The following is a 24932-nucleotide window of genomic DNA, read 5'->3' as shown; positions in this document are numbered from 1 at the left end:
ATGGATGAAAGTGGAATAAGGAAGAGAAAGGAGTCACAGAATGGCTCCACTGACCTTACCAAAGACAACAAGGAGGTGGTGAAGGCCGTTGCCCTTCAAAAAGATGTAAGTATGAACCAGTGTGCTTGACTTTTATATACATGCAGGTTCCTGAGAACAAGTCTCACTAAATTTTCACACTAAAGGATCATCCTTACCTTTTACAATAATAGAGCCTTGGAACTGAGTACCAGGCAGTACCACAGCAAGCGTCTCTACAGATTAACTCCATAATCATCCACTCAGCAGTGCAATCCAGACGCCTAATAAGCTCCATAAGACCTAAAATAAACTTATGGGAACTGAAAGGTTTTCTCAGGTTAAAATAGGATTATTATGATAGTCGTTGCTCTCATCCTGGAAAAGTCCATTCACACATATTTTCCTGCAGACTTCTGTAATTCTCTTTCTGGCATAAAGAAAAGTCACTGGCTTTGTATCTTTATATCAAGCCCCACCAGATCGCTGTTTATTTTAATAGATCTTTAAGATTTTACCCAATGTTTGCATCCTTATATCCTCAGGTAGGGCCCTTCTGGGAGGGCCCTAAAAGTGACCACACCTTAGGCTTTAGAATGACCTACCTGAAGAGATAAGGCTTGGAAAATCAGTTACTTTGGTCTCTTCTTTAAACACATTTTATAGACTTGTTTTTATGTGATATTGCTTTTTTATTGCTTCTTAATTCTGTCTTCTTTTATTATATCGGCATTTACAGTCATGGTAAAAGTAACCCTCCATCAATCCTAATTCAAGCAGGGCTCGCAAAATTTTTCCAGTCGGGCTACCAAAATCTAACTCAGCCCTGCCCGTCGGGCTATCATAGGAAGGAAAATATATGTCTATGCTTTTGCATTCTTTCGCCAATGTAGCTGAGTAATTATGTCATTGGCATCGATGAGCCACTGTCAATATGTGACATATTGAAATTGCGTTTGAATTTGCGCTTGTTTTTTGCTTTCACTTTCATTTTGCAATTGTGCGAACGGTGTGTAGAGAGCAGCAGCACTGATTGGTGAGTGACGATTAATTGCGCACCAATTCCTCTGACATCGTCTTATCACTCATTAGCTTACTATTCAAAAGTGACAAGTGAAATCTCTCGCAGCAAGCTTAAACATGTGAGAGGTTGAGTGTGCAAAGAATCGCTGACCGTTATGTAAGTACGTGTGTAAAAGCAGCAGGATTTACGCTGGTATTTTAGTTCTGCTCAGCCAAATAAGACAGGTCAGGGTGAAGAAGGGGCAGCCAAAGAAAAGCTTACCACAAAACGGAAAAGTTAGGACAAATCAGACTATGAGGCAAAAAGAAAGCGCAGCTTTTTTGGTTTCATGGACAAAAGAATTTCTGTGGCTGGAATATGACAAGCTAAATAACATGATGTTCTGCCAGGCGTGTTGTGAGTTTCATTTGATTTCTGAGTCGACAAGCGCCTTTGTTACTGGGACCAGTAATTTTAAGAAAGACCCCATCAGAACCCATGAGAAATGCAAGAAATGCATTATTGCCCAGTCTGCAGTATCTTTCCCAGAACAAACAGCAATTGCAAAAAAACATACTAAAAATAAACCAAGCACAACAAGAACTCCTGAAAAAGCTGTTTAGAACAGCGTGCTATATTGGAAAGAGTGAACTACTATTGGCAAAATTTAGCAGTCTTTGCAAACTTCAAAAAGCAAATGGCCTAGATCTTGGTTCCACTTGCCTCTTACCCATGACTTCAGTGGAAATTTCAGATTCAGGATCTGACACAGACTGATTCTTACAAGTTCATAGAAATTTCTGTTCAATTTGAACCAAGTATTTGAGTTGATGGTTGTAATTTTTATACAGTTGTTGTGATTTGTATTTTAACAATTTTTTTGATTCATTTTTGTTTCCATTACAATATTATACATTAAAGTATAATATTGTAACGGAAACAAAACATTAAAAAATTGCTTTCTTTTTTATTCGGGCTACTAAATTTATTTTGGGCTACCAAAAACTGAAGAATGCCTGCCCGAATGGCTACCAGAGATTTTGAAATTTTGCGAGCCTTGTCAAGACAGCAAAAAAAATATCCAGTCCTTACCAGGTACTAAAATGATTTAAATAAACATTAAATGAACAAAACACATAGCATATTATACTGTTTCATTATTTATTTACCAAAAACTGAGCCAAAATGCAGAAGCAGTTTGTGGACAAACTAAGTACACCCAATGATTCAGTATCTTGTAGAACCACTTTTATTTGCCATAACTTGAAGTAACTATTATCTTATTGGTCTCTCACATTATTGTGGAGGATTTTTCCACCTAATTTTCTTTACAATATTGCTTCAGTGCTCTAAAGTTTGTAGATATTTGTTTATGCAGCTTTTCAATGAGGTTCAAGACTTAGACAGGGAACTTCAGCACCTTGATTAGTTTCTTTTTTCAGCCACTTTGTTACAGATTTGCTGATGTGTTTGGGGTCATTCTCCTGGTTCATGACTCACTTTTGGCCAAGCTAGCTGTTGGACAGATAAATCTGACTCTAGAATACTTTTGTATACAGGAGTTAGCGGTTGACTAAATGACTACAAGGTGCCTAAGTCACCTAAACCATTACCCTTCCACTAGTGTGCTAAATATTTGTCAAAAGTTGTTTGTGTTGATATGGTGTGTCTAAAGGACATTGTTCCCTAACAATTTCACCTGGCAACCCATGCAACTTTTCAAACTTTAGCTGTGTTGTCATGTTCTTTTTAGATACAAAAGGCTTTGTGTCACGATCTGAGGAGACAGACCGTGCGGTGGTGTGTGTGGTGGACCCCGGTGCGAATACAAGAGAGCAGGTTTCAAACAAAGCAGAAATACTGTGACTAAACTGAACTTAAACTAAACTGGAAGCAGATACTGATAAGCTATGAAGACTAAGAAAACCATGTCGATGACTGTAAAGACTGGCCGTGAGGACATGGAGGGTGGGAACACAGATGACGCAACACAGACTGCATGAAACACAGAGACTAAATACACATGAGGGATGATCAGGGGAAGTGGCCACACATGGGAGCACAGCTGACACACATGAACCTAAAGACAGGACAGGAGAAGTGAAACTAAATACACTGACATTGAATACAGACTTTCAAAGTAAAACAGGAAACATGGAGATTAGACATGACATGAACTAAACATAACCATGCATGACAGGTAGATGCACGAACCAGGGAGACTGAGTACAGGGAGATGACATAAACAACTAAGAAACAAAGGGCTAAACAGCACCCTAGAAATTAACTAGACGAACTAAGCTAAAGCATAAATGAATACAAAAGATACATAAAACTCAACACGGGGTCACACGACCCAGGACCATGACACTTTGTCCTTCCAACCCTTCTACACAAACCATGTTTGTGTAGTCTTTTTCAAATCGCACTGTCATGATCCGCAACATTTAACATGCTAGCGGAGGCCTGTGGATTCTGAGATGCAGCTCTTGTTTTTTGGGGGGTCTTTTTTCACCTTAGGGTGAATTTTCTGGAATATTCACTCTTGAAAACATTGGGAAGTGTCTTGAAACCTCAGATTTATTGGTAGTAATAATTGATTCTTTAACATGTTTACTAATGTCTTTCCTTTACAACATTGTGTTATCAGACACTTGAATGCTTCAGACCCACAACTTGACAATGTTTCTGCTCTTAGAAGTGGTCATACTTGCTGATGATCAGTTAATTGTGTAAAAGTGTATTTGATCATTGGCAGTTGGCTGGTACTCAATTCTCACTGAATGAGGTATACTTAGTTTTCTATTATTATTATTTTTTATATACTGCTTTTTGAATTTTGGCTTAATTTTTGTTAAATAAATGAAAAAGTATAATTTAATGTTTTGTGAAACCATTTTTTTCCTATTATGTTTTGATAAAAAAAAACAATTAGAATTGAAAGAGTGTGTAATTTTTATTTTATTTTTTCATATTGATTGTGTGACATTCCTCCTGTGTTCTTACTGTTAGTGGAATGTAAGCTGAACTAGTTAATTATCTCTTTGGTCCCACGGACACTGGTCAGTGACCTGGATTCAATAACCCCAGGATGTGTCGTTCCTGTTTTTCTTTATTAATCAATACAATATAATAACTATAGTATCAAGTTAGGTTTGCCTTTAGCCAGTTTACATTACTCATGCTGGTTTACTTGTGAAAATGTAATAGGATTAGCCAAATTCTTGGAAAATACTAACTGAAAACTCAGAGGTTGTTGGTTGTTGGTTGTTGTGTTGATCTTTGGATCCTCCTCCAAAATTATTATGATGATATCAGATCAACACCAACAAAGGGATATCAGGGTGTGTGCTGACATACCTCTGAAACATTGTGGTCAAGGTGGTGTCTTTGAATGTGCAAACTAAAGTGGTGGTCATCCTTTTTATGAAGACGGGACCATACTCTGTATCCTCCCTTACAAGATGCATGCAAGGGTACAAAAGAGAAGAGTCTGCCCCTTTGTTGGACCTCAGATTCAGAATAAAAAATGTGGTTTCACTCTGGTTGAGGAACATTAAACCAGCTCTTTGCTCCTCTCAAGGATACTTGGGAAATTTCTAAACAAGTATAGAGATGACAAGCCTCTCTGTTTTTTTTTTTTCATGACTGGGTAAGGCTGTATGAGATCCACAGAAAGATCTGGAACACTTTTGCAGTGATTTAGACAAAGTACAAGTTTAGTGTATTACCCTTATCTCTAGCCTCATCTATCTATAGTGACTAAAAAATGAAATTACCTATAAAAGTGACATTGCTGTTTGTTTTCACATGTTGTGAGATGTGAGAATTTTGCCTTTAATGATAAGGGACTTCTTCATCTTTAATTTAGTCTTTAGCAGCTTACTCTGCCTCACTCAACGTGGCAATGTAATGATATCTGATTCAATCAGTTCTGGAGTTTGTTAACTGCTGCTGTCAACCAACTTAAAATCAAAATATGACACGGAAATGGTGCATCAACTATTTCCACTATTATTTTATTTATTTATTTATTTATTTATTTTTTTGCCTGTCCCGTTTGGCTCTTTTGCCATCAGAATTATTGTCTAAAGGCAAAGAAAGATGCCCAACGGATTTACTTTACCAAATTGACCATCCCAGCCTTGCCATAATGGTCCATTTGATTCACCTTTTATTGTTTATTTTATTTTCACTTACTGAATACGGGACAGACTTGACTGGGGGAAAGAAGGGGAGAAAGAAAGAGGGAAAGGGAAACAGCTGAGAAGAGGGACGGGGGAGAAGGGCAAAAGACAAAAACCAACAGAATAAGCAGGAAAAAAAAAGAAAAAGAAAATGCATATATCGATCACCTGGATCACCTGTTGAGAAAGAAAAAAGAAAACAAGCAGAAGAGAACAAGAGTAATAGAATAAACAACATCACAATGATATATGGGAATATGACAGTAAATACAAAATATTAAACATTATTGTGCAGCACATAAGATCAACAGAACACAGTGTGCTTTGAGGTAGGAGCCAAAAAGGGTGTAGTTTGTGGGTGTGATCACCCGTGTGTACTATAGAGAAGGACCGATCCGATATTATGTATCGGTATCGGTCCGATACTGACCTAAATTACTGGATCGGATATCGGAAAAAAATAAAAAATGTAATCCGATCCATTAAATATCACGAAAGCACCTCACAAAACTTGCAACACGCCGTAACTCACCTCAGAACGTTAGCACGTCGGAGCAGTATGCATCAGGTGATAGAGCGGCTGTGGTCGGTGGTCTGGATAGCATGTGGAGCTTCGCTAGCAACCCGGCATTTCATCTCCGACAAAGTTATCCCCGAGAGAAGTAAAGCAAGTGTGTAAGTCCATCTCTGAATGTTTGTAAAGCATTCCTGCGTTAAGCTTAACAAACGATATATGGAACGACTGCCTCTTCTCGCTGCTACTTCAATCATGAAACTGCTTAACGATCAGCTGATCGGCTTTTCTGTCGCGAGTCCATCTCTCTTGTTTGTTTTTGGCCCACTTTGCACCAGAAAGAGGAAACCAGCGGCTGAACAACAGCAGCACGTTTAAGCTTGATAAGCTGTTGTTAGAATGTATTTAATATTACTTTCTACTCGAGGATCTTTTTCTATGTAGCTGACGGCTGGTAACTGTGCAGGGGCGGATCTAGCAAAGTTTAGCCAGGGGGGCCGATAGGGCATTAACAGGGAAAAGGGGGCACAAAGACATACTTTTCTTTCTTATTCTCATTTAAAATGTCTAGCTTTTAATAAATAATTATCCGAATCTTACACCCAAAGTTTTAATTTGATGTAAAATGAATAAAAGTCAATTACTGTATATAGTGACTATTAAGTCTAATATATATACCCTAGTAAGCTATAGTACTTTTTCCTTTGGGAAGGTACCATCTGTGCAGTCTGCAATTTTGTTGAAGAAAGATGTTGAATCTATTTAATATTTCTTGAAAAATAATTGATTTCTGTGCATTTTTTTTTCACACTGCATCAAATTAAGGTTGATTACGTTGATTAAGCATCATGAGGTGGAGCGTGAGGGGTGGTTCCCTATTTTTTATTTATTTATTTTTGTTGTTGCTGGGAGTTGGAACCCTATTAGTTAGGTTGCTTAATATTTACGCTAAGTACTCTTTAAAATACCAGAATAGGGAGGATGGTGTAGGTTTAAGTTTATTAGATTGATCAGTATTGCTGAACTATGAAATATTTTTTTTTTGCATATAGGTATAACAGAATAGCTTTAGTGTAGTTGTTGTTTTAAACTTGAGTATGAACTTATACAAAATGCAGCAAGATATTTAAAAAAAAAACAGTTTTGTTGATTAAAAAACATTATATCGGATTCATATCGGTATCGGCAGATATCCAAATTTATGATATCGGTATCGGTATCGGACATAAAAAAGTGGTATCGTGCCATCTCTAGTGTGTACACCTGTGAGCATGGACGCGCTTGTTTTTTTAAAAGGGTCCTTCATGTAATGATCTGCTAGAGGGTGTGGGGGGGGGGGGGCCACAGCCCCGTCCTCCAGGGCATGAAGCAGGTATGAAGGAGATCAAAACTCCAGACATCCAGAGGCCCTCAGAACACAAGAGACCAAGGAAGACCAACAGAGGGGCAGCCGCGCCATTGTCCCAGAAAGAGCTGAGGAGAGTCCCAGATGAGGGCTCACTCAGCAGCCGCGGAGCAGAAGCCAGGGGGGGTTGCAGTGACGTGCCCGTGAGCTCCGCCGGCAGCCAGCTGTGCCTGAGTGACCGAGCCCCAGGCCGAGAGGCCGAGGGCACCCCACCTCCGAAGTGGCCCGAGCGAGCCCCAGGCTCCAGGCCCCGATAAGCGGCCGCCAAGGAGTGAGCCGGTGTGTACCCGGACGCCCACCCCCAGACACAAAGAACCACCAATGCACCGACACCTGAGGGAGTCCGCCACTGGCAGGGGAAGTGGTGGTGGGGGGAGATAGGCGTCCAAACCTTGGAGGGCCTGAGATGTCCCCAGAGAGGTGGCGTCTGACACCCAACCTGACATATAGACACAGACATACAGGCACACACAGATACAAACATCCATTCCCACCCTCATGCTCTCATATGCACTCACTCCACACTCAACCAACGTGGAGACAGACATAAAGAGACGCTGTACACACAATCACACTCCCCAAGCGTACTCTACGAACCGGGTCTAGGTACCCTTGCCCCTGGAGGGGGAACTGCACCCAGACCCAGGTGGTGTTACCCTTTTCCCTGCGGTGGGGGGAGGCAGACCGCCCCGACTCCGCAGCAGCAGGGAGGCCCCACACTCCAGACCGCAGTCGGACGGCCAACTCCTCCTACTAGCCCCCCCGCTCCAGCAGGCCGCAGAGAATGGGGGTGAGAGAAGACTCCAAACCTCCCTCCACCCGCTCATTGTAGTGTTGATGCATGTGTGTTCTAAGGTGCATTTAAAACCCAGGAGGGCATGGAGCTACCTGCCAGAGAGCAGCAGGTAAGCGCATGGTCCCTCCTGCTAGCCCTCAATGTCTACGTGTATTTAAAATTGAGAGGTGGGCAACGACGCCAGGGGTGAGGTGTACACCCTGATGGTAATTTGGATTCCGTGTATCGTGCCCACCCCCAAGATCCTATATGTATGTGTAATGAGAGTGTGAGTAATGTGAATGTCTAAGTTGTGGGATAAAATTGAGGCAGAGGCAGCCAGAAGGGGACGGGGGGGGGGGGGGGGGGGGTAGCCTCCTCTGCACCCTGGTGACATACCCCTACTCCAAGGCCCTGCATGTGTGGGTGGTTGTGGTGGAGCGGGAAGAGGGAGGCAGCTGGAGATGGGGAGGGAAGGAAGGGAGGGGCAGGTAACCCCTCCCTGGGGCCAGCTCCCCCGCTGACCCCAGTAGGCACCCCCATACTCCGCGACCCGCCAGGGAAAGGGGGCCCAGGCCCATCCAGACCGGGGCCCAGTGCAGCAGCGCCCCCCGGCCCCACAGAGCCCAGGACAGTCCACCCAACCCCACCACAGAGAAAACTGCACCCACACCACCATCCACTCATAAGACAATAGACGCCCAGGCTGAGATCTTCCTCCACCTCTCCTGTATCTCCCCCTCCTGCAGAGAGAGTTCCTGAAGAGCGGAAAGCTCCTGCAAGATGTGACAATCTCCCCCACCAGTTGAAGAGCCCCCCAGGTGGCTCGACGCACCGGCGGCACCCTGCGCCAGGGCTGGGCCCCCATGCACCCACCCGCCCACAACCCCGGCAACACACCAACCAGGACCCAAGATTCAGAATGAAAAATGTGGTTTCACTCTGGTTGAGGAACATTAAACCAGCTCTTTACTCCTCTCAAGGATACTTGGGAAATTTCTAAACAGGTATAGAGATGACAAGCCTCTCTGGGTTTTTTTTTTTCATGACTGGGTAAGGCTGTATGAGATCCACAGAAAGATCTGGAACACTTTTGCAGTGATTTAGACAAAGTACGAGTTTAGTGTGTGAATGTGTGTGTGAATGGGTGGATGACTGGATGTGAAAAGCGCTTTGGGGTCCTTAGGGACTAGTAAAGCACTATATAAATACAGGCCATTTACCATTTAGTGCATTCTTACCCTTATCTCTTGCCTGATATACTTATGGTGACTAAAAAATGAAATTACCTATAAAAGTGGCATTGATGTTTGTTTTCACATGTTGTGAGATAAGATAAGATAAGATAACCTTTATTAGTCCCACACGTGGGAAATTTGTTTTGTCACAGCAGATGTGAGGATTTTGCCTTTAATGATAAGGGACTTCTTCATCTTTAATTTAGTCTTTAGCAGCTTACTCTGCCTCACTCAGCGTGGCAACGTAATGATGTCTGATTCAACCAGTTCTGGAGTTTAACTGCTGCTGTCAACCAACTTAAAATCAAAATATGACACGGAAATGGTGCATCAACTATTTCCACTATTATTTCAGATCCCAAGAGCTGAAGCACAGCCACGCATTAAACAGTGTTGCTAAAAAAATTATTATTTTATAATATAATTATGATGTTATAGAACACATGGGAATGATAGTTTCCTGAAAACAGTTACTGACATTAAATAACTGAAAAAACACATTAATATTTTTTATTTTCCATGTGCTTGCTTAGGTTGGTCTGCTGAGTGGCATTTGTCTCATTGTGGGGACTATGATTGGCTCAGGCATTTTCATTTCCCCAAAGTCTGTTTTGCTGTACTCGGGAGCTGTGGGACCTTGCCTCCTAATCTGGACTGCTTGCGGCGTGTTATCTACTCTTGGTGAGACCAACATTTTAACTCATATTTCATTGTATTCGGCAACCAGTTCTGTTGCTATATCAGGAATCTAATATTCTTTTCAAGTCATGTAGACAAATAATGATGGTCAGAATAGGAACAAGCTCACACAGTATCACCTTTTGTTTTCTGCCAGGAATATAATTTTTCATTGTGGAAGATGTTTTTACTGGCTGTTGAAGTCAAAATCGTTATTGTGAGGATTTTTAGTGCACATTAGTCTTCAGATTAATTAAGCTCACAGATACAAAGGAGATGTTCCCGAAAAGCGTAAAGAACATCGTTGTTTTATCACTCAGACACTGTGAACTGTTTGATGTGAGAAAACAATTAAATGGGGAAAAAATAACAAAAGATGTCTGATCTAAGTCAGTTAAATTTTTGTTTTGTACTGTTTATACTAGCACACGCTATTTAGTATGGCTTTAGTTTGTATTTCAGTTATGTTGTATTTAGATTTTGATTATTGTAGTTTGACAGAGTTTTATATAAAATGGGTTCCATCTAATCTGGATTTCCTGAATCTAATTATATGGATCTGAAGATATACTTTCTGGTCAACCTAACTTGAAAGCCCAGAAATTGGGTGGCACACTGGTGAAGTGTGTGTGTGTGTGTGTGTGTGTGTGTGTGTGTGTGTGTGTGTGTGTGTGTGTGAGAGAGTGTGTGTGTGTGTCTACATATCTATATCTCTATATCTCTATATCTATATCTATATAGATATATATCTATATCTATCTATATATCATATATTACATATATTTCTGGAAGCACAAGCACCTGCAATGTAATGCAAAAATTTAGAAAAAAAACAAATTTGAAACCATTTCTTTTGATCTTATTAAAACTAAAATAAGAGGTGAAGAGCATTGAAAATGAGAGCATAAGAAGCAAGGGAGATATAATGACAGCGATTGAGTGTGCCAAGCATATATGAGTGTCACAGACATGCAAGGTTTCTTACCACTGCTTTGAATACATGAACTCATACAAAGTTTTGAAAGTCCCTTCTTCTGTGTTGTTTTACAACTTTCCTTTCTGTGTTTTTGTGTTTTTGTGTGTGGCTGTATAGGAGCACTGTGTTATGCTGAACTTGGAACCATGATCACCAAATCAGGCGGCGAGTACCCCTATTTCATGGAGGCTTTTGGCTCTATTGTTGCCTACCTTTACTCCTGGACAACTATTATGGTGTTAAAGCCTTCATCCTTTGCTATCATCACACTGAGCTTTGCAGAATATGCCTCTACTCCTTTCTACCCTGGCTGCTCTCCACCTCTAATTGTCACCAAGTGTCTAGCAGCAGCGGCTATATGTAAGTTCATGCTTAACAGCAATAAACTATACACAAGTACAGAGTCACTTTAGAAGCTCATACATGACTATACTTTATAATGGAAACCACAAAGTGATTGTGAAGACAATCGGTTTTCAGGCCACATTAGCCATTTCAAGCTAATGTGTGCCTTACTTTGTAAGGTGTCCAGAACGATGTCACTCTCCAATTTGCAGATGTAAAAAAAAATACTTTTATTGAAATTAAAATAATTAAAGCCAACTGTGATGCCTACACACAACTCAGACCACACAGTATTCTTGCTATGGGTTTTGTTACGGATTCAAATATTGGGGATGGATACAAGAGGAAAAACCAAAATAACAACACTGGTCCGGCCGGGTTGAGTCAAACGATGATTTTAATGATCACACGCGTGGGAGATGGACACCGTACGCAGACAGCATCAGATCTCAAAATGGTGGAGCATTGATCAAACTCTTATAGCCTCTAGTGGCCCCCACCTAATCATAAAAGCCTAAACATTCACATTCTTTCTCTCACACAGCGCCTAAGCTACGACCTTGGCTCCCTGTTTATCTGCTCCTGCTGAGATGGGGCAGAAAACTCCAGTATGTTCTGTTCTCTTCTAATCAGACAAATAAGGCGATGACTTTCTGCGAACAGTATTTCTTATAACTCAGCAGTATAATGCATCATAAAACAATATCATTCATTCACAATAAATCAGCAGTCTAATGTAATGCAAATCAGTTTAACAAATGCAATAGTTATCACCTTCTTCTAATTCAGGAGAATAATGCAAACTAAAACTACATAATAATTCACAATCTTTAATTAGGGGTATAACATGGCATAAAATAATATTATAATCCCACAGTTTCTTTTGTTTGTTACGCTTCCACAGTGTTTCGGGGTAAACACTTTCCAGCTGACTCCACTCTCCTGTCACCAGCTCCTTCTCACTCTGTCAGCTTCTGGCTGATGTACAAGATCGGTCACTTTACCCCCCTTACCTGCAGGGACAAAACGGCCAGCCCTCCATTCGAGGTGTCTGTTTGCAGGACAAAAAGGGAGGAAAAAAGTTAGGTGTGGGGACCTCCCCACAGAAGAGCTTCTTCACCTACACAAATGCCGCCTGACACCACTCCATCCACTGGACCAGATCTGGTTCACCCTTCCGGGCATGAACCTGTGGTAGTACACGACCAGCCCCAAGAACCGCCTCACCTCCTTCTTGGTCTTGGGACACGGGCAGGCTGTGATGGATGCTGTTTTCTCCATCTTTGGGTGCACCTGTCCGCCCCCAAAGTGGTACCCCAAATACTGGACCTCCCTCTGTTCAACTGCACACTTCTTCAGGTTGGATGTGAGCCCAGCTGCCTCAGGGACTCCAGGATCCCAGCCACCCATTGCACATGCACAAGCATGACTATGGATGATAACATCTTCCAGGTAGGCAGCAGGATATGAAGCGTGTGGACGCTACACCTGGTCTATGAGGCACTGGAAGGTGGCTGTGGCACTGAACAAGTCAAACGGAAGTGTTACAAATTGGTACAATCCTTACGGAGTGGAGAAGGACATTTTTTTCTTGGACTCTGCAGACAAGGGAATTTGCCAGTAGCCCTTGGTTAAATCCAGTGGCATGAAAAATTCAGCTGTGCCTGACTGGTCCAGAGCCTCGTTGTCCTGGGGCATGGGGTAGGCATCACATCATGACACTTCATTCACTTTGCAGTACAATACAGACCCATCTTTTTTCACCACAAGAACTATGGGGCTACACCACGTAGTGTGTGACTCTTCTATTATCCCCATTTTTATGTTCGGGTGTGTTTTATGTTCAGGTAACCTGTATGGCTGTGAACGCACCGTCACACCAGGCTGAGTTTCAAAATGGTGCTCTATGAGAGGTTCATACAGCCGGACAGGGGGCAAACACATCTGCAAACAACATCTGAGCCTTTTCTTAACCAGGCTCACCAGAAAGTCGGTTTCCACCTCTCTTCATGCTTGCACAATGTTGAGATGACATATTTGTGTGGCTCTTCCCCGACCGCACCACCTCACAGTTAATGTCCCGTAATCATCGTGTCCTTGTCACTTGGTGAGTAACATTAAGCTTAAAGAAGGAAGTAATAAAAGCACTTTGTCTCCTGGTGAAAATTGCCTGAGTCAGCGGTGTTGACGTTCCCGGATCTGGAGTATATTTTCCCCTGATAACCTCCTCAAAGTGTGCAGCTTTGCTCTCAGGTCCAGGATGCATTGAATCTCATTTTTGGCTTGGACCTTTCTATCAGTTTTCTTTAATCAGGTGCAACATCCCCCGTGGCTTTCTGCCGAGGAGTAGCTCAAAGGCTGAAAGTCCTGTGGAGCCCTGGGGAGCCTTCCTCACTGCAAATAACAAAGGGTCTAACCAATGACCACAACTGCATTCATCCTCGTGAATGAACTTAAAGTCTTATTCAGTTACTCCACCAACCCGTCAGTTTGAGGGTGGTAGACGCAGGTCTGAACAGATTTAATGCCCAACAATTCCTACAACTCCTTAAGTGTGTGAGACATGAATGATGTGCCCTGATCAGTCAGTAATCTTTGGTGATCCTGACTCAGGAGATGACCTGAAACAGATAAGCATTCCAGGAAGTAATACCCAGAGTAGACCATCCACCGGATAGCCATTCGTATTGCATCCCTGGCAAATTGTTCCCAGAAATAGGGGATGCGATAGGCGTGAGTTATCTGCAGCCTTAACTGTATGCATTTTTCCTTTAAATTTTATATGCAGCGGTACAATGGGAAACTTGCGAAGATCCCCATGACCACAGTTCACCTCATCCACTCCGCCTTCACTAGTAGCCCATTCGCCATGGGGCATTATTGAAGGCAGAGTGGATTCGCCACCAGGGTTTAGTGGACCAGGGTCTGTGTACTATCCATGTCCACCAAAACCTAGCGTATACCCCCTTGACACCTTACTGGAATGCTGTATGTCCCTCTTTGACCAGGGGAGGGGTTTGGAGCCCCGGGTATGCGAAACACCTCAACAGACACTCCCGTTTCAGATCCCGGGCGCACTCCTTCCAGCACTCCAGGGCCTGGGCAAGCAGACCAGGTAAAAATTGGTTTGTTGCATGAAGCATCAGCGACCGCTCCACTGGGGAGGGGTCGGGGAGCCTCTGTCTGAGTGCTTGCATGAGCTGTGGTCTGGTAACTGGCTGGCTGTGGCTCTCTGCTCCCTTGGTCTGCGCAGCCAGGTGGTCCTCCGCAAGTGTGACCACAGCTTCCAAGCTTGCTGACCGATGGGAGCAGACCCATCGTGCCATTTCCCTGGGCAGCCCTTCAATGAACTGCTGCAGAACCACCAGTTCATGGTGGTTTCCCTCTGACGGCCTGGGCTACAGCCACCTCACTGCTGTGTCATTCAGTTTCCAGGACCACATGAACAGTTGTTCCACTACCTTCATCTGACTGTCCCGAAACCGTTCATGATGGTCTTCCGGGGAGAGGCCCAAGTTATCCATGATGGCCCAGCAGATGTCATTGAAGCTCTATCGTAAGGCCAGCGGCAGGCTCATTTGATCCTTTCCAGAGAGCGGAGGCAGTAGTCACGATGCTCACTCTGCAGGAGGCCACTGTTATGCCTCCAGCGTGGCTTGGAAGACCCGAGGGTCATCACCCTCTCCCATCCAGTATATCGTCACCGCCAGTAGATGATTGGGCAGCAACAAAGTGACCCTCAACAACCTCTCCAACACCTATGTCAATACTCAGTCTGGTCCTGAAGTCTCTACAGTTGCTGCTGCTTGCTCCACGTGCATTTGCACTCACATTCACACCTTTGGTCAATTTAGAATTATCAGATAAACTAACCCCCTAATACCAAGTCTTCTTCGAAAAATGTGTTTAATTATAAATGTATAGGTGGGAAAATATATGATTACATTTTCTGTTTTTTTGCAGTGATCATCACATCCATCAACTGTTTGAGTGTCAAACTGGCAAGTTATGTGCAGAACTTCTTTACTGCAGCCAAACTTATAATCATTCTTGTCATAGTTGGAGCAGGAATCGTTCTGTTGGCACAAGGTCAGTCTTCTTATAGATCTATACATACAACTCTGTCTTTAAATGTTTGTGTTAATAAATGTTAACCAATGTATAACCACTAACATTATTGTATATTATGTATTTGTGTCTAGGAAAAACAGAGAATTTTTCAAATGCTTTTGATGGCACTGCAACATCTTTTGGAGCAATTGGACTTGCATTTTATAATGGGCTTTGGGCTTATGATGGATGGTAATTATTTACTTGGTTTCATACTTTCTCAGGCTATATGTGATAATATGATGAGTACTGCTCTTCTGAATTCAAATAAGGGGCACCATCCTCAGCATTCAGAAAAGAAAAGAACAAAACTGTTTTACATCTTTGTTTTTAAAAATGACATACTTCAAACTGCTTGCATTTTATCTCAAATAACCTTACTGATGTATCCAGATCAGGCAGCATTCAACAAATTACACTAAAATATTTTTAGTAAGCAGATATACCCCCCCCCCCCCCCCAACACACACATATTATATGTAATTAATTAGTTAATGAAATAGTTATATCAAAATGCAGGAACAGTGTATGAAAATTGGAATACACTCCATGATTCAACCCCTTTTGGCAGCAATAAATTAACTTAGTCATTTCTTCTATGACTCTCAGTTTCCTTCATCATTATAGAGGATTTCTGGCCCACTGCTTTTGCAATACTGTTCAGTTCAGTGAGGTTTTGGGCATTTGTTTATGCACGACTCCTACCACAGCTTTTCAGCTAGAAAGGGCTGAATTTTGACTGAGTGACTGATATACCTATATTTTTTATTTGTATTTTTCACTCATTCTGTTGTAGTTTTGCTGGTGTGGTTAGGGTCACTGCTCTCTTGCATGATCCAATTTGGCCAATTTTAACTGTTGGATAAATGGTCTCATATTTGATTCTAGAATGCTTTGGTATATAGAGGAGTTAATGGTCAACTCAATGACTGCAAGGTGCCCAGGTTCTGTAAAACGAGCACAAATCATTACCGCTCTACCACCTTGCTTGGCAGTTGGTATGAGGTGTTTGTGCTGATATAATTTCTTTTGTTTTTGCCAAATATTCTCCACTTTGGTCTCATCTTTGAAAAGAATATACTTCCAGGAATCTTGGGTTTTTTTCAGATGTATTTGCAAATCTTGCTACCATATTTTATTAGAGAACTGAGATATTTTTCTGGCAACCCTTCCAAGCAAAGCCATACTTGTTCAGTATTTTTCTATTTGTACTGTCATCAACTTTAACATTGAACATGCTAACTAAGGCCTGTAGAGACTGAAATTTAACTCTTCGGTTTTTGGCAACTTCTGTAATCCTGGGAATATTGGCACTTGTCTTGAATGTTTCCTACTATAGATTCATGAATTTCAAATTGCTTGCTTGCTTTAAAATGTATACATGGCTTATAACTCTTCTGAAATTGACAAATAGTAAAGTTGTTTCTCCAGTATCTTTACTAACTTCTATCTTTACTATCTTACCTCCTCAGTGTTGGGAAGATTACTTTTAAAATGTATTCCACTACAGATTACTGAATACATGCCCCAAAATGTACTTTGTAACGTATTCCGTTACGTTACTCAATGAGAGTAACATATTCTGAATACTTTGGATTACTTAATATATTACCATGCTTTTTTACAACTACATGAATGTACTATTGCTGTGTGATTTATTACTGAAGGTTACTCGCCATGCCAATAGCAACTAGATTTTTAAATCTTAATATAAAATGAGTAACAGTAGGTGGACATTAGGTATAGCTGCACTTTTTACAGTCATCTCGTATATAAAACTATTCCGCGCGTATATAAAACAGGTCCGCGGCTCCAAACCATAGTAAAGGGACCTCTGGCTAATACGGGCTCGTAGCTGAAAACTAGCTTTACTTTGTTGTCAACTTTGCTAGCGAGAGACAGAGAGAGGTGTTGAAAGGCTGCTCCTAAGGAACTTATTGGTTTGGAGGAAAACACGAACACAGTGTACAGTCGAGTCTTAATAGCTTACTTACAACTGGGCTTGTCAGGCACTCTTTTTGGCTGCAGTGGTTATTATTATATTTACATGCTTCCATCTCCCACTTCTGCTCGGTGACAGCTCGTACTTTTCCACTCTACTTTTTCTCCCCCCCTGGCGCTCACAGACACATAACTATGGCGTTATTTTTGTGCCAGTATTCTGAGCGCACGTAAAAAAAACTTTGCAGGTGCAAGTGTCGCATTTTGAGGAGAAATTTATTTTGAGTGAAGAAAAGCTAAATTTGAGTGAACAAAATTCATTGCTGCGTGCAAAAAAATGTATTTCAGTGTTTGCTATTATCCATATGCACACACAATAGCAGCCCCTCTTGCTCAGTTTTTGCATTTGCGCTTGCCCTCAATGTGTTGCTTGCTCTTTCAACTTTTCTGCCCGTGCGCGCTCAACTCTTTCTGTACACCATTATATTTGTGCCACAAAACCAGCCAATCACAGTCTTGGATGCAAGTCTGTTTTGGTCTCCAATCAGCTCAAAATGACGAAATGCAATATCCCAGAATCCATTACGTCCAAAACTCAAACAAGGCAGTGGCAGAGGAACACAGAGTGGCGGAGTTTGAAATATTACTCTTTCTGGGTCACAAAATAAACTTTTACGATATTTTCAGGCAAGAATAGTGCTGTGTAAACTTGAAATATCTGCTTGATTTATCAAGACATCACATATTTGCATAAGTGCTCTAATGTTTTCGGAGATGCCTGTTACCCACTAGCTGACCGCATAGCTGGACTGGCCATTGGGGCATTTGCCCAGTGGGCCGATGGTGATTTTTCATTTTTATGGACCAGGCGAAGCAGAAGCTGAGGCTGGACGGACTCCTCGGGCCCCCCAGCTGACGAAGAGAGATGCTGGCTGCATTCACATGACATCTTACAGTTATCAGTCCAGAAGCAAACAGGTGTTAGATGTCCTGAGGCAGGGACCAGCTCATTCACTTCAAGACTCATGTTGGCTGTCATAATAGGCTCTAAAACAGAAAGCCCTGTTTCTACATTCCTCCTTTCAGTCTCAATCAATGACTTATCTTTATGGCCCAGATAAGCTGGGTCAGCCACAGGGAAAACAAGGATTACAATATTACCCACAAAAACATGACTTAAACCTTCATGGATAAGCTCCTGGGCAAACATGAAATATTCAGGTATGAATCTGGTTGATGAGAACTGACCAGCATGATAGTGGTAATGGTACATTGACTTGGGACCATGCTTGAGGTGGACTGTAACTCAAGGGTGTTATGTAGAGTGTATGGAGAAATGGGTACAGATAATGCTGTGCTAGCACCCTTAGCTGAGACAGGTGACATTTTAGGCTGTGTGCTGGTGGTAACATTATCCTTGGAACTCAAAACCTTGTCTAATAATGTGCTCACAGAAACACAGGAGAATTGTGTCAAGTTAACTCCGTGAGGGGACACCACATGTTCATTAACAGTAGAATTGTATCCCCTGGTCTCAGCCTCCCCTGGTTTCTGTGGGCGCCCGTGTTAGCAGTGTCCAAGCGTTTTGTCCCCCCCCCTCTTTCATTCCGCGCCCCCCCTGCAATGGCTCTGCGCCCCCCCCTAGGGGGCGGTCCCCACACTTTGGGAAGGTCTGGCCTAACATATGAAACAGGAAAGACCGTCGTGTAGTCCCTTTATTTTAGCAAAGTAACTGTATTCTGAATACCACCTTTTTAAACGGTAACTGTAACGGAATACAGTTACTCATATTTTGTATTTTAAATACGTAACGGCGGCACATGTATTCCGTTGCTCTCCAACACTGTTCCCCCTTGCCTCTGTGTTAACACACACCTGAATGATCCAGACTAGAAAACTGCCAAAACTGCCAGTGATCACTGCAGTGTAGTTTATTAGCAGCACCAGTTGGTATTAAACCTTTTAATTTCCATGGAAAACATGATTTAGTGTCATTCATCTGAGGTTGTATTTAAAGGGCAAATAAAACATGAAAGACATAAAAGAATAAGTTACTGCTACCGAAGATGCTGAAGAGGCTAACTCTTTTTCTGTTTATTAGGCCAGAAAAACTGGACTTAATTGGGTTACTGAGTATGTGCATATACATTTGAGTCCAGTGCTCTACTGAGAAATATGTATCATATATTTTCTATTTCATTACTTTTACAGGAACCAACTAAATTTCATCACAGAAGAGCTAAAAGACCCATTCAGGTAAAAACAGGCCTTAAAGAGACTCTAGTGTTAAGCAATAACTCACAAGGCATTGAATTTTTTTTTTAAATACTTTTTCTTTTGTTGATTAATTTCAGGGACTTGCCACTGGCGATTGTTATTGGGATTCCTTTGGTTACTGTGTGCTATGTTTTGGTCAATGTTGCTTACTTCACTGTTATGACCACAACTGAACTGCTTTTGTCTCCAGCGGTTGCTGTGGTAAGGATAACACTGGTCAATAAGCATCTTGCTACTGGGATTCACTCACCTATACTTTAACAAATGTTTACTTAGTGACTGCAAATCTGATAATCATTTTTATCTAGCTAGTAATATTAGTTTTTAGGTATGATGTTTCAAGTATTTGACAGTTACAGTAACTGGATAGAAAGGATGATGTGTTTCAGAATTTAAGAAAAAAAGTTTGGTTTCGAGAAAAGTGAAGACAAAATCAAAGAAGGTTTATTTTTGTGTTGATCCTGAAAAAGCTGCTGACTTCTCAGCTTGCCCAGCCTAAGTCACCATTAATGTGAGATGGACACGCTTGTAAAATGGAAACAGCTAAGTTTTCTCTGAGTACAAAACAAGCTTTCTGCAACAATAGCTGACTGCAGGGTCAAGACAACTGTAATGTAAAGGATGGATGCAAACAACCAAGGAGCTTTATTACAACACTGTCTGTAATAAAAGGAAGAGATTGTATTACTTTTTTGGTGGGAGATAGGAAATTAGACATAGTGATATATAATATTGATATTAAAGTGTCAAAATCAAGCTTCATATCTTGAATTACTGTAAATGACATGACAATTGTAAATGAGCATAATAGCCCCTTGTTTTCACACCTTGTATTTTCTGAAACATTAGTTTGTATTTTTTTAGACTTTTGGAGACAGAGTCCTTTACCCAGCATCTTGGATTGTTCCTCTCTTTGTTGTCTTCTCAACATTTGGTTCTGCCAATGGAAGCTGCTTCACTGCTGGCAGGTAAAAGAGACATCTATTACATATTGCATGTCATGCTGATAGTTTGGCATAATCTAGATTATTTCTGTCAGTACCTTTAGAGCGGTTTGAAGTGCATATTTATGTATGTGTAAAAATGAAACAACATCTGAAAATGAAAGTTAGAATCCTGAAGGGGATGGAACGAAAAAGCAAATAAAAAAATACAACAAATTTATAGCAAAAAGAAAAAAATTAATAATGTAAACCTAATGTTTTTTGCTCTACAGATTGGTCTATGCATCTGGCAGAGAAGGACACATGGTGAAAATCTTATCCTACATTAATGTGAAACGCTACACTCCTGCTCCTGCTCTTATATTCAATGTGAGTCTTACGCATTAATGACTCATTTTGTATGCATTCTATTTGGCCTCAGATGATCAGCCATCTATTGTTTAAAACGTTATATGTCCTTTCACGGTGTGTTGATTACAGATTGTAAAAGTTTTAAATGAGCCCAAAAACCAGTGTCCTATAAATTTTACATGGATTCTCAGATAAACAATACACTGTGTTGTTTCACTACATGGCATTTCACTGTTTAATTTTTCTCTGTTTTAGGGTGTTTTGGCTATTTTCTACATTATTCCAGCAGATATCAACACCCTCATTAACTACTTCAGCTTTGCTCAGTGGTTTTTCTATGGGCTGGCAGCACTGGCTCTCATAGTCATGCGCTTCACTAGAAAGGACCTGGACAGACCAGTTAAGGTGAGCCTAGTTTATCTTTTATGCTGTTTGGCACAAAAGATCATTTTATTCATTTTGATGCCTTGTTCATTTGGATTGACAAACCACATCATACAAAAAATGACCACAATCAAGCCTTGAGATGAGGATTTATTTTATTTATTTTAACAATACCTAGTTAACAGAATAGTTATGATCAGTAATAGAAGGTCAAATATATACTTGATTTTAGAAAATTTTATCAGTTTTTTAGAAAACATTTCTATCTGTTTTGACTCGTCTATGCAGTCAACAGTAATTTCTGTTTTATTTGTTAGTCAGCCATATTTAGCTTTTGTCTCAAAATGTAGTAGTAAAAGTTATTATTTTTAAGTGTTACATCAAATATTAGACAATCAAATACATAAATCAAATACTTCCTATGTACTTCTCTGTTCCCTTGAAGATACCGGTGGTCTTAGCAGGCATCATGGTCCTGGTGTCCTGCTACCTGGTCTTGGCACCCATCATTGATCAGCCAGAGCTGGAATACCTTTACTGTACCATCTTCATCTTCAGTGGTCTTATCCTTTACTACCCATTTGTCTACCGAAAAGTGAACTGGGGGCGCAAAATCATGAGTAAGTTTATATTTTTGACTGTAAAAATTTAAAATATATATGTTGAGAAGTATGTAGAATTATATGATCAAATATTGATATGAAATGATGATTACTTAAGTGCTTGTGTTGATTTGACCTCTAACTTCTGTTTCCTGATAGGGCCCATCACTATGCATCTCCAGCTGCTAATGGATGTAGCTCCTCCTGAGAAAACTGAATGAGAAGGCATAACGCGTTTCGGTGTCTACGGGGTAATGAAAAATGCTCTGTCTAGTTTTGGAAACAGGAAGTGTGCCTAAAGGCTTAGAGACACATTTTAGAGCTCACTTCTCTGCAAAAGTAGGATGAAATGAAATAATTTAAATTTGTTGGTTCAGGGCTCAGAAATTGTGTTTATATAGAATGACTGCAGGATACAGTGGGAGTATCTGCAGGATATTCCAGAAGTATATGACATATAAACTAAAAACAGATGAAAGGGTACGCTTTCATCTGTTTTTACTTTTAAAAATTATATACTTGTGAACTATACACACACACACACGTACACACACACAATACACATACATATTCGGGGTGCAACAATCCATGTATCGTTATTGAACTGTTTGATACAGTGCTTTCGGTTCGGTACGCATATGTATCGAGCAATACAAAATGTTTTATTTATTTTATCAACTTTTCTTCTGACGATGCTGTCTGTGTTGAGCGCTCAGTGGATCTGCGCTCGACTTCTCTGCCTAGGCTGTACTGTCTAGCACAGATCCACTGAGCGCAGCGCAAGCTAGTGAGACAGAAGCTAAGCGCGTTGCAACATGGCTACTGCCTCAACGCTACCTGAAATTGAACCTCCCCCACCCTCATTCAGATCTGGTGTTTGAAACTGTTTTGGTTTTCATGTGAGGTATGACCCTGAAGGTAAGCGCGTCATGGACAAAAGTCCGGGCCTCGGACCAGTACCGGTCCGTGAATCGTTTGGTACCGGGCCGCGAGAGTTGAGGCTCATGTGTGAAATGTATGGTTTTCAGGGTTTTTATTGGTTTTCAGCGTTTTTTTTTGTTATCGTTTTTATCGTTAACTCGGTTTTCCTGGGTCTTTTCATGTGTGTTATGAATAAATCTTCTTTTTTCGGTACCGGTACTAGTTTTATTTTGTTGTATTTATCCGCGACACCTTAAAGGCCGGTCCATGAAAATATTGTCGGGCATAAACCAGTCCGTGGCGCAAAAAAGGTTGGGGACCGCTGATTTAGACAGCCGTTAGCACATGATTCTCCTTATGGGGACCTGATATGTTTAATATGCTGCTGAGAGTATACCCCAGAAGAAGCGTATAGTACAGTTTTTATTTTGGAAAGAGCCATTTCTCTGTAATAAATTCTCTTTTCCAAAGATGAGTGATTTCTCGATCAGATAGATTAATTTTTTTTATTACTTTGTTTCAGCAACATTAAATTTAAAAACTGTACCTTTGAGTTAAAATATATATTCATAATTTTAATAAATGACAAATTAAAAAAGCATGAACATTTTTTTGTATCGAAAAAATATCGAACCGTGAATTTTGTGTATCGTTGCACCCCTAATACACACACACACACACACACACATATATCACACACACATATATATATATATATATATATATATATATATATATATATATTGTGATGTGATGTGATTGCTCAATGCTGAGTTTAGCAATCACTGTATTGAGTAACTGTTTTATTTAGCCACACTGCAAAATGTTTTTTATTTGGTCAAAGATCACTTCATGTAAACCTATTGGGATTTTGAATCAGCACTTGAGCAAAGGGAATTGTAAACATTTTAATTGTGTTGTAAAGACAGAAGCACATGAAGACTTGCAGATGTGTAACTTTTCTTGTTGTTCCCAAACATCAAAGATTTGTAGATGTTTGTGTATTGATTTTTAACAATGCTTTCCCCCCCTGAGTTATACTGTAATGAGGCTGTATTGTGTTTACATGATGGTTAAGGAAATTATTAATCTTATTGGTCATGAAATACACAAAAAAATAAAACGTTTGTGATTACAGCAAATAACCGTTATGGTCTTTTTCATCTGTTTGCTACTTTAACTGCTTAAATATGCTCTGATATGGTCTTCTTCATAATTACAGTTGATGGATAGCAAACAGTGATTCTAAGATATACTCGCCTTTCATTTAATAGAAGTACTTTTAATTGGATGTGTTTGTCACAAATTTTGACATTTCTATTTCAGGTAACTGGTAGCGTCTTATGGCTGGCAATTTCAGTTCATTTAAAAAGTTTCTAAGGCAGGTCAGAGAGATACAGTGAGCTCTTGCAGACTATGTTTGAATTGCTGGTTCCATTAGAGTTCCATTTTAATTTCAGTGTGTGAAGAGTGCTGCAAAGTTATAGCAGCAAGTTGAAGAGACTCTAAGGTCTTCATGACAAACCCTTCTCCTTGTAAAGACACTTTAACAACCAACAGACACTTGAAGGCCTATACCACTGAAAACGTTTGGACTACTGGAAATCTTCGCTTCATCGCTCAGGATCTTTGTACGCCGTCAAGTAGGCGAAAGGGTGGTTCCACAGTGTGTGGCATCAACTGTTTGCCTGCCCGGCGGCCTGCCACTACATTCTGTAAAGAAAGCTTATCATGTGATTTTCTTTTTTATGGTTATAGTATCGCCGTCAGACTCTCACTCTATTCTTACTCTCAGTTACTGTTTTACAAAGTTGGGGAGCTGCATATGTTTAAAATTTTGCTATTGCACAATATGATGAGTTAAGAAAATCTGCTGTGTAATTCAAAGCAGTCCCTTTTTAAAGCTTCTGCTCAATAGATTTCATGAAGCTAGAACTTCGCCTTAACTCATCCCCCTTCTCATGTAGAGCTGTCCAATCACATTTGGGAACCTCCCACCAGAGGAGTTGCTCAGTTTAATGCAGTTTTTTTTTCTTTTCCAATTTTCATCAGACATTTCTGCTCTACTTCGCTGAACTTAGCTTAACATAATTTGTGTGTTCACAACACTGCACCTGGGTTTGAAAAAGCTGCATTCAAGGTCCAACATTGAGTTTTTTATTTTCTTCAAGTAAGTTAAGTAAGTTAAAACATGTTTTTTAAATGTGCATTTCTTTATAATCATGTATTACATAGTATGTGATAGGGGTGGGGGAAAAAATCG

At 40.7% G+C, this 24932-nt stretch overlaps 1 protein-coding gene across 1 annotated transcript; it reads left to right on the top strand.

The window, feature by feature from the left end:
• slc7a9 (solute carrier family 7 member 9) lies at positions 1-22369 on the top strand. Its single transcript, XM_085451795.1, has 12 exons — positions 1-105; positions 9674-9821; positions 10912-11154; positions 15103-15228; positions 15342-15441; positions 19402-19446; positions 19545-19668; positions 20332-20435; positions 20684-20780; positions 21018-21167; positions 21592-21766; positions 21908-22369. Exons 1-12 carry the CDS (start codon positions 1-3, stop codon positions 21967-21969), a joined length of 1479 nt encoding a protein of 492 aa, XP_085307921.1. The 3' UTR covers positions 21970-22369.
• The last annotated feature ends 2563 nt before the right edge of the window (positions 22370-24932 follow it).

The sequence above is a fragment of the Copadichromis virginalis genome, linkage group LG1, assembly GCF_057382275.1.
Source record: "Copadichromis virginalis isolate Kocher_CV1m ecotype Utaka linkage group LG1, C_Virginalis_male_GT1.1, whole genome shotgun sequence".
Taxonomy (NCBI): Eukaryota; Metazoa; Chordata; class Actinopteri; order Cichliformes; family Cichlidae; genus Copadichromis; species Copadichromis virginalis.
The sequence above is the reverse complement of the archived record's forward strand: the minus strand, read 5'-3'. Positions and strand labels throughout refer to the sequence as shown.

Bases quoted from the DNA above. Each gene is read 5' to 3' on its own strand.
- slc7a9 (XM_085451795.1), top strand. From the start codon at position 1: ATGGATGAAAGTGGAATAAGGAAGAGAAAGGAGTCACAGAATGGCTCC. The intron at 15,442-19,401 runs GTAATTATTTAC...TTACTTTTACAG, and splicing joins CTTTGGGCTTATGATGGATG to GAACCAACTAAATTTCATCA. The intron at 20,781-21,017 runs GTGAGTCTTACG...TCTCTGTTTTAG, and splicing joins CTCCTGCTCTTATATTCAAT to GGTGTTTTGGCTATTTTCTA.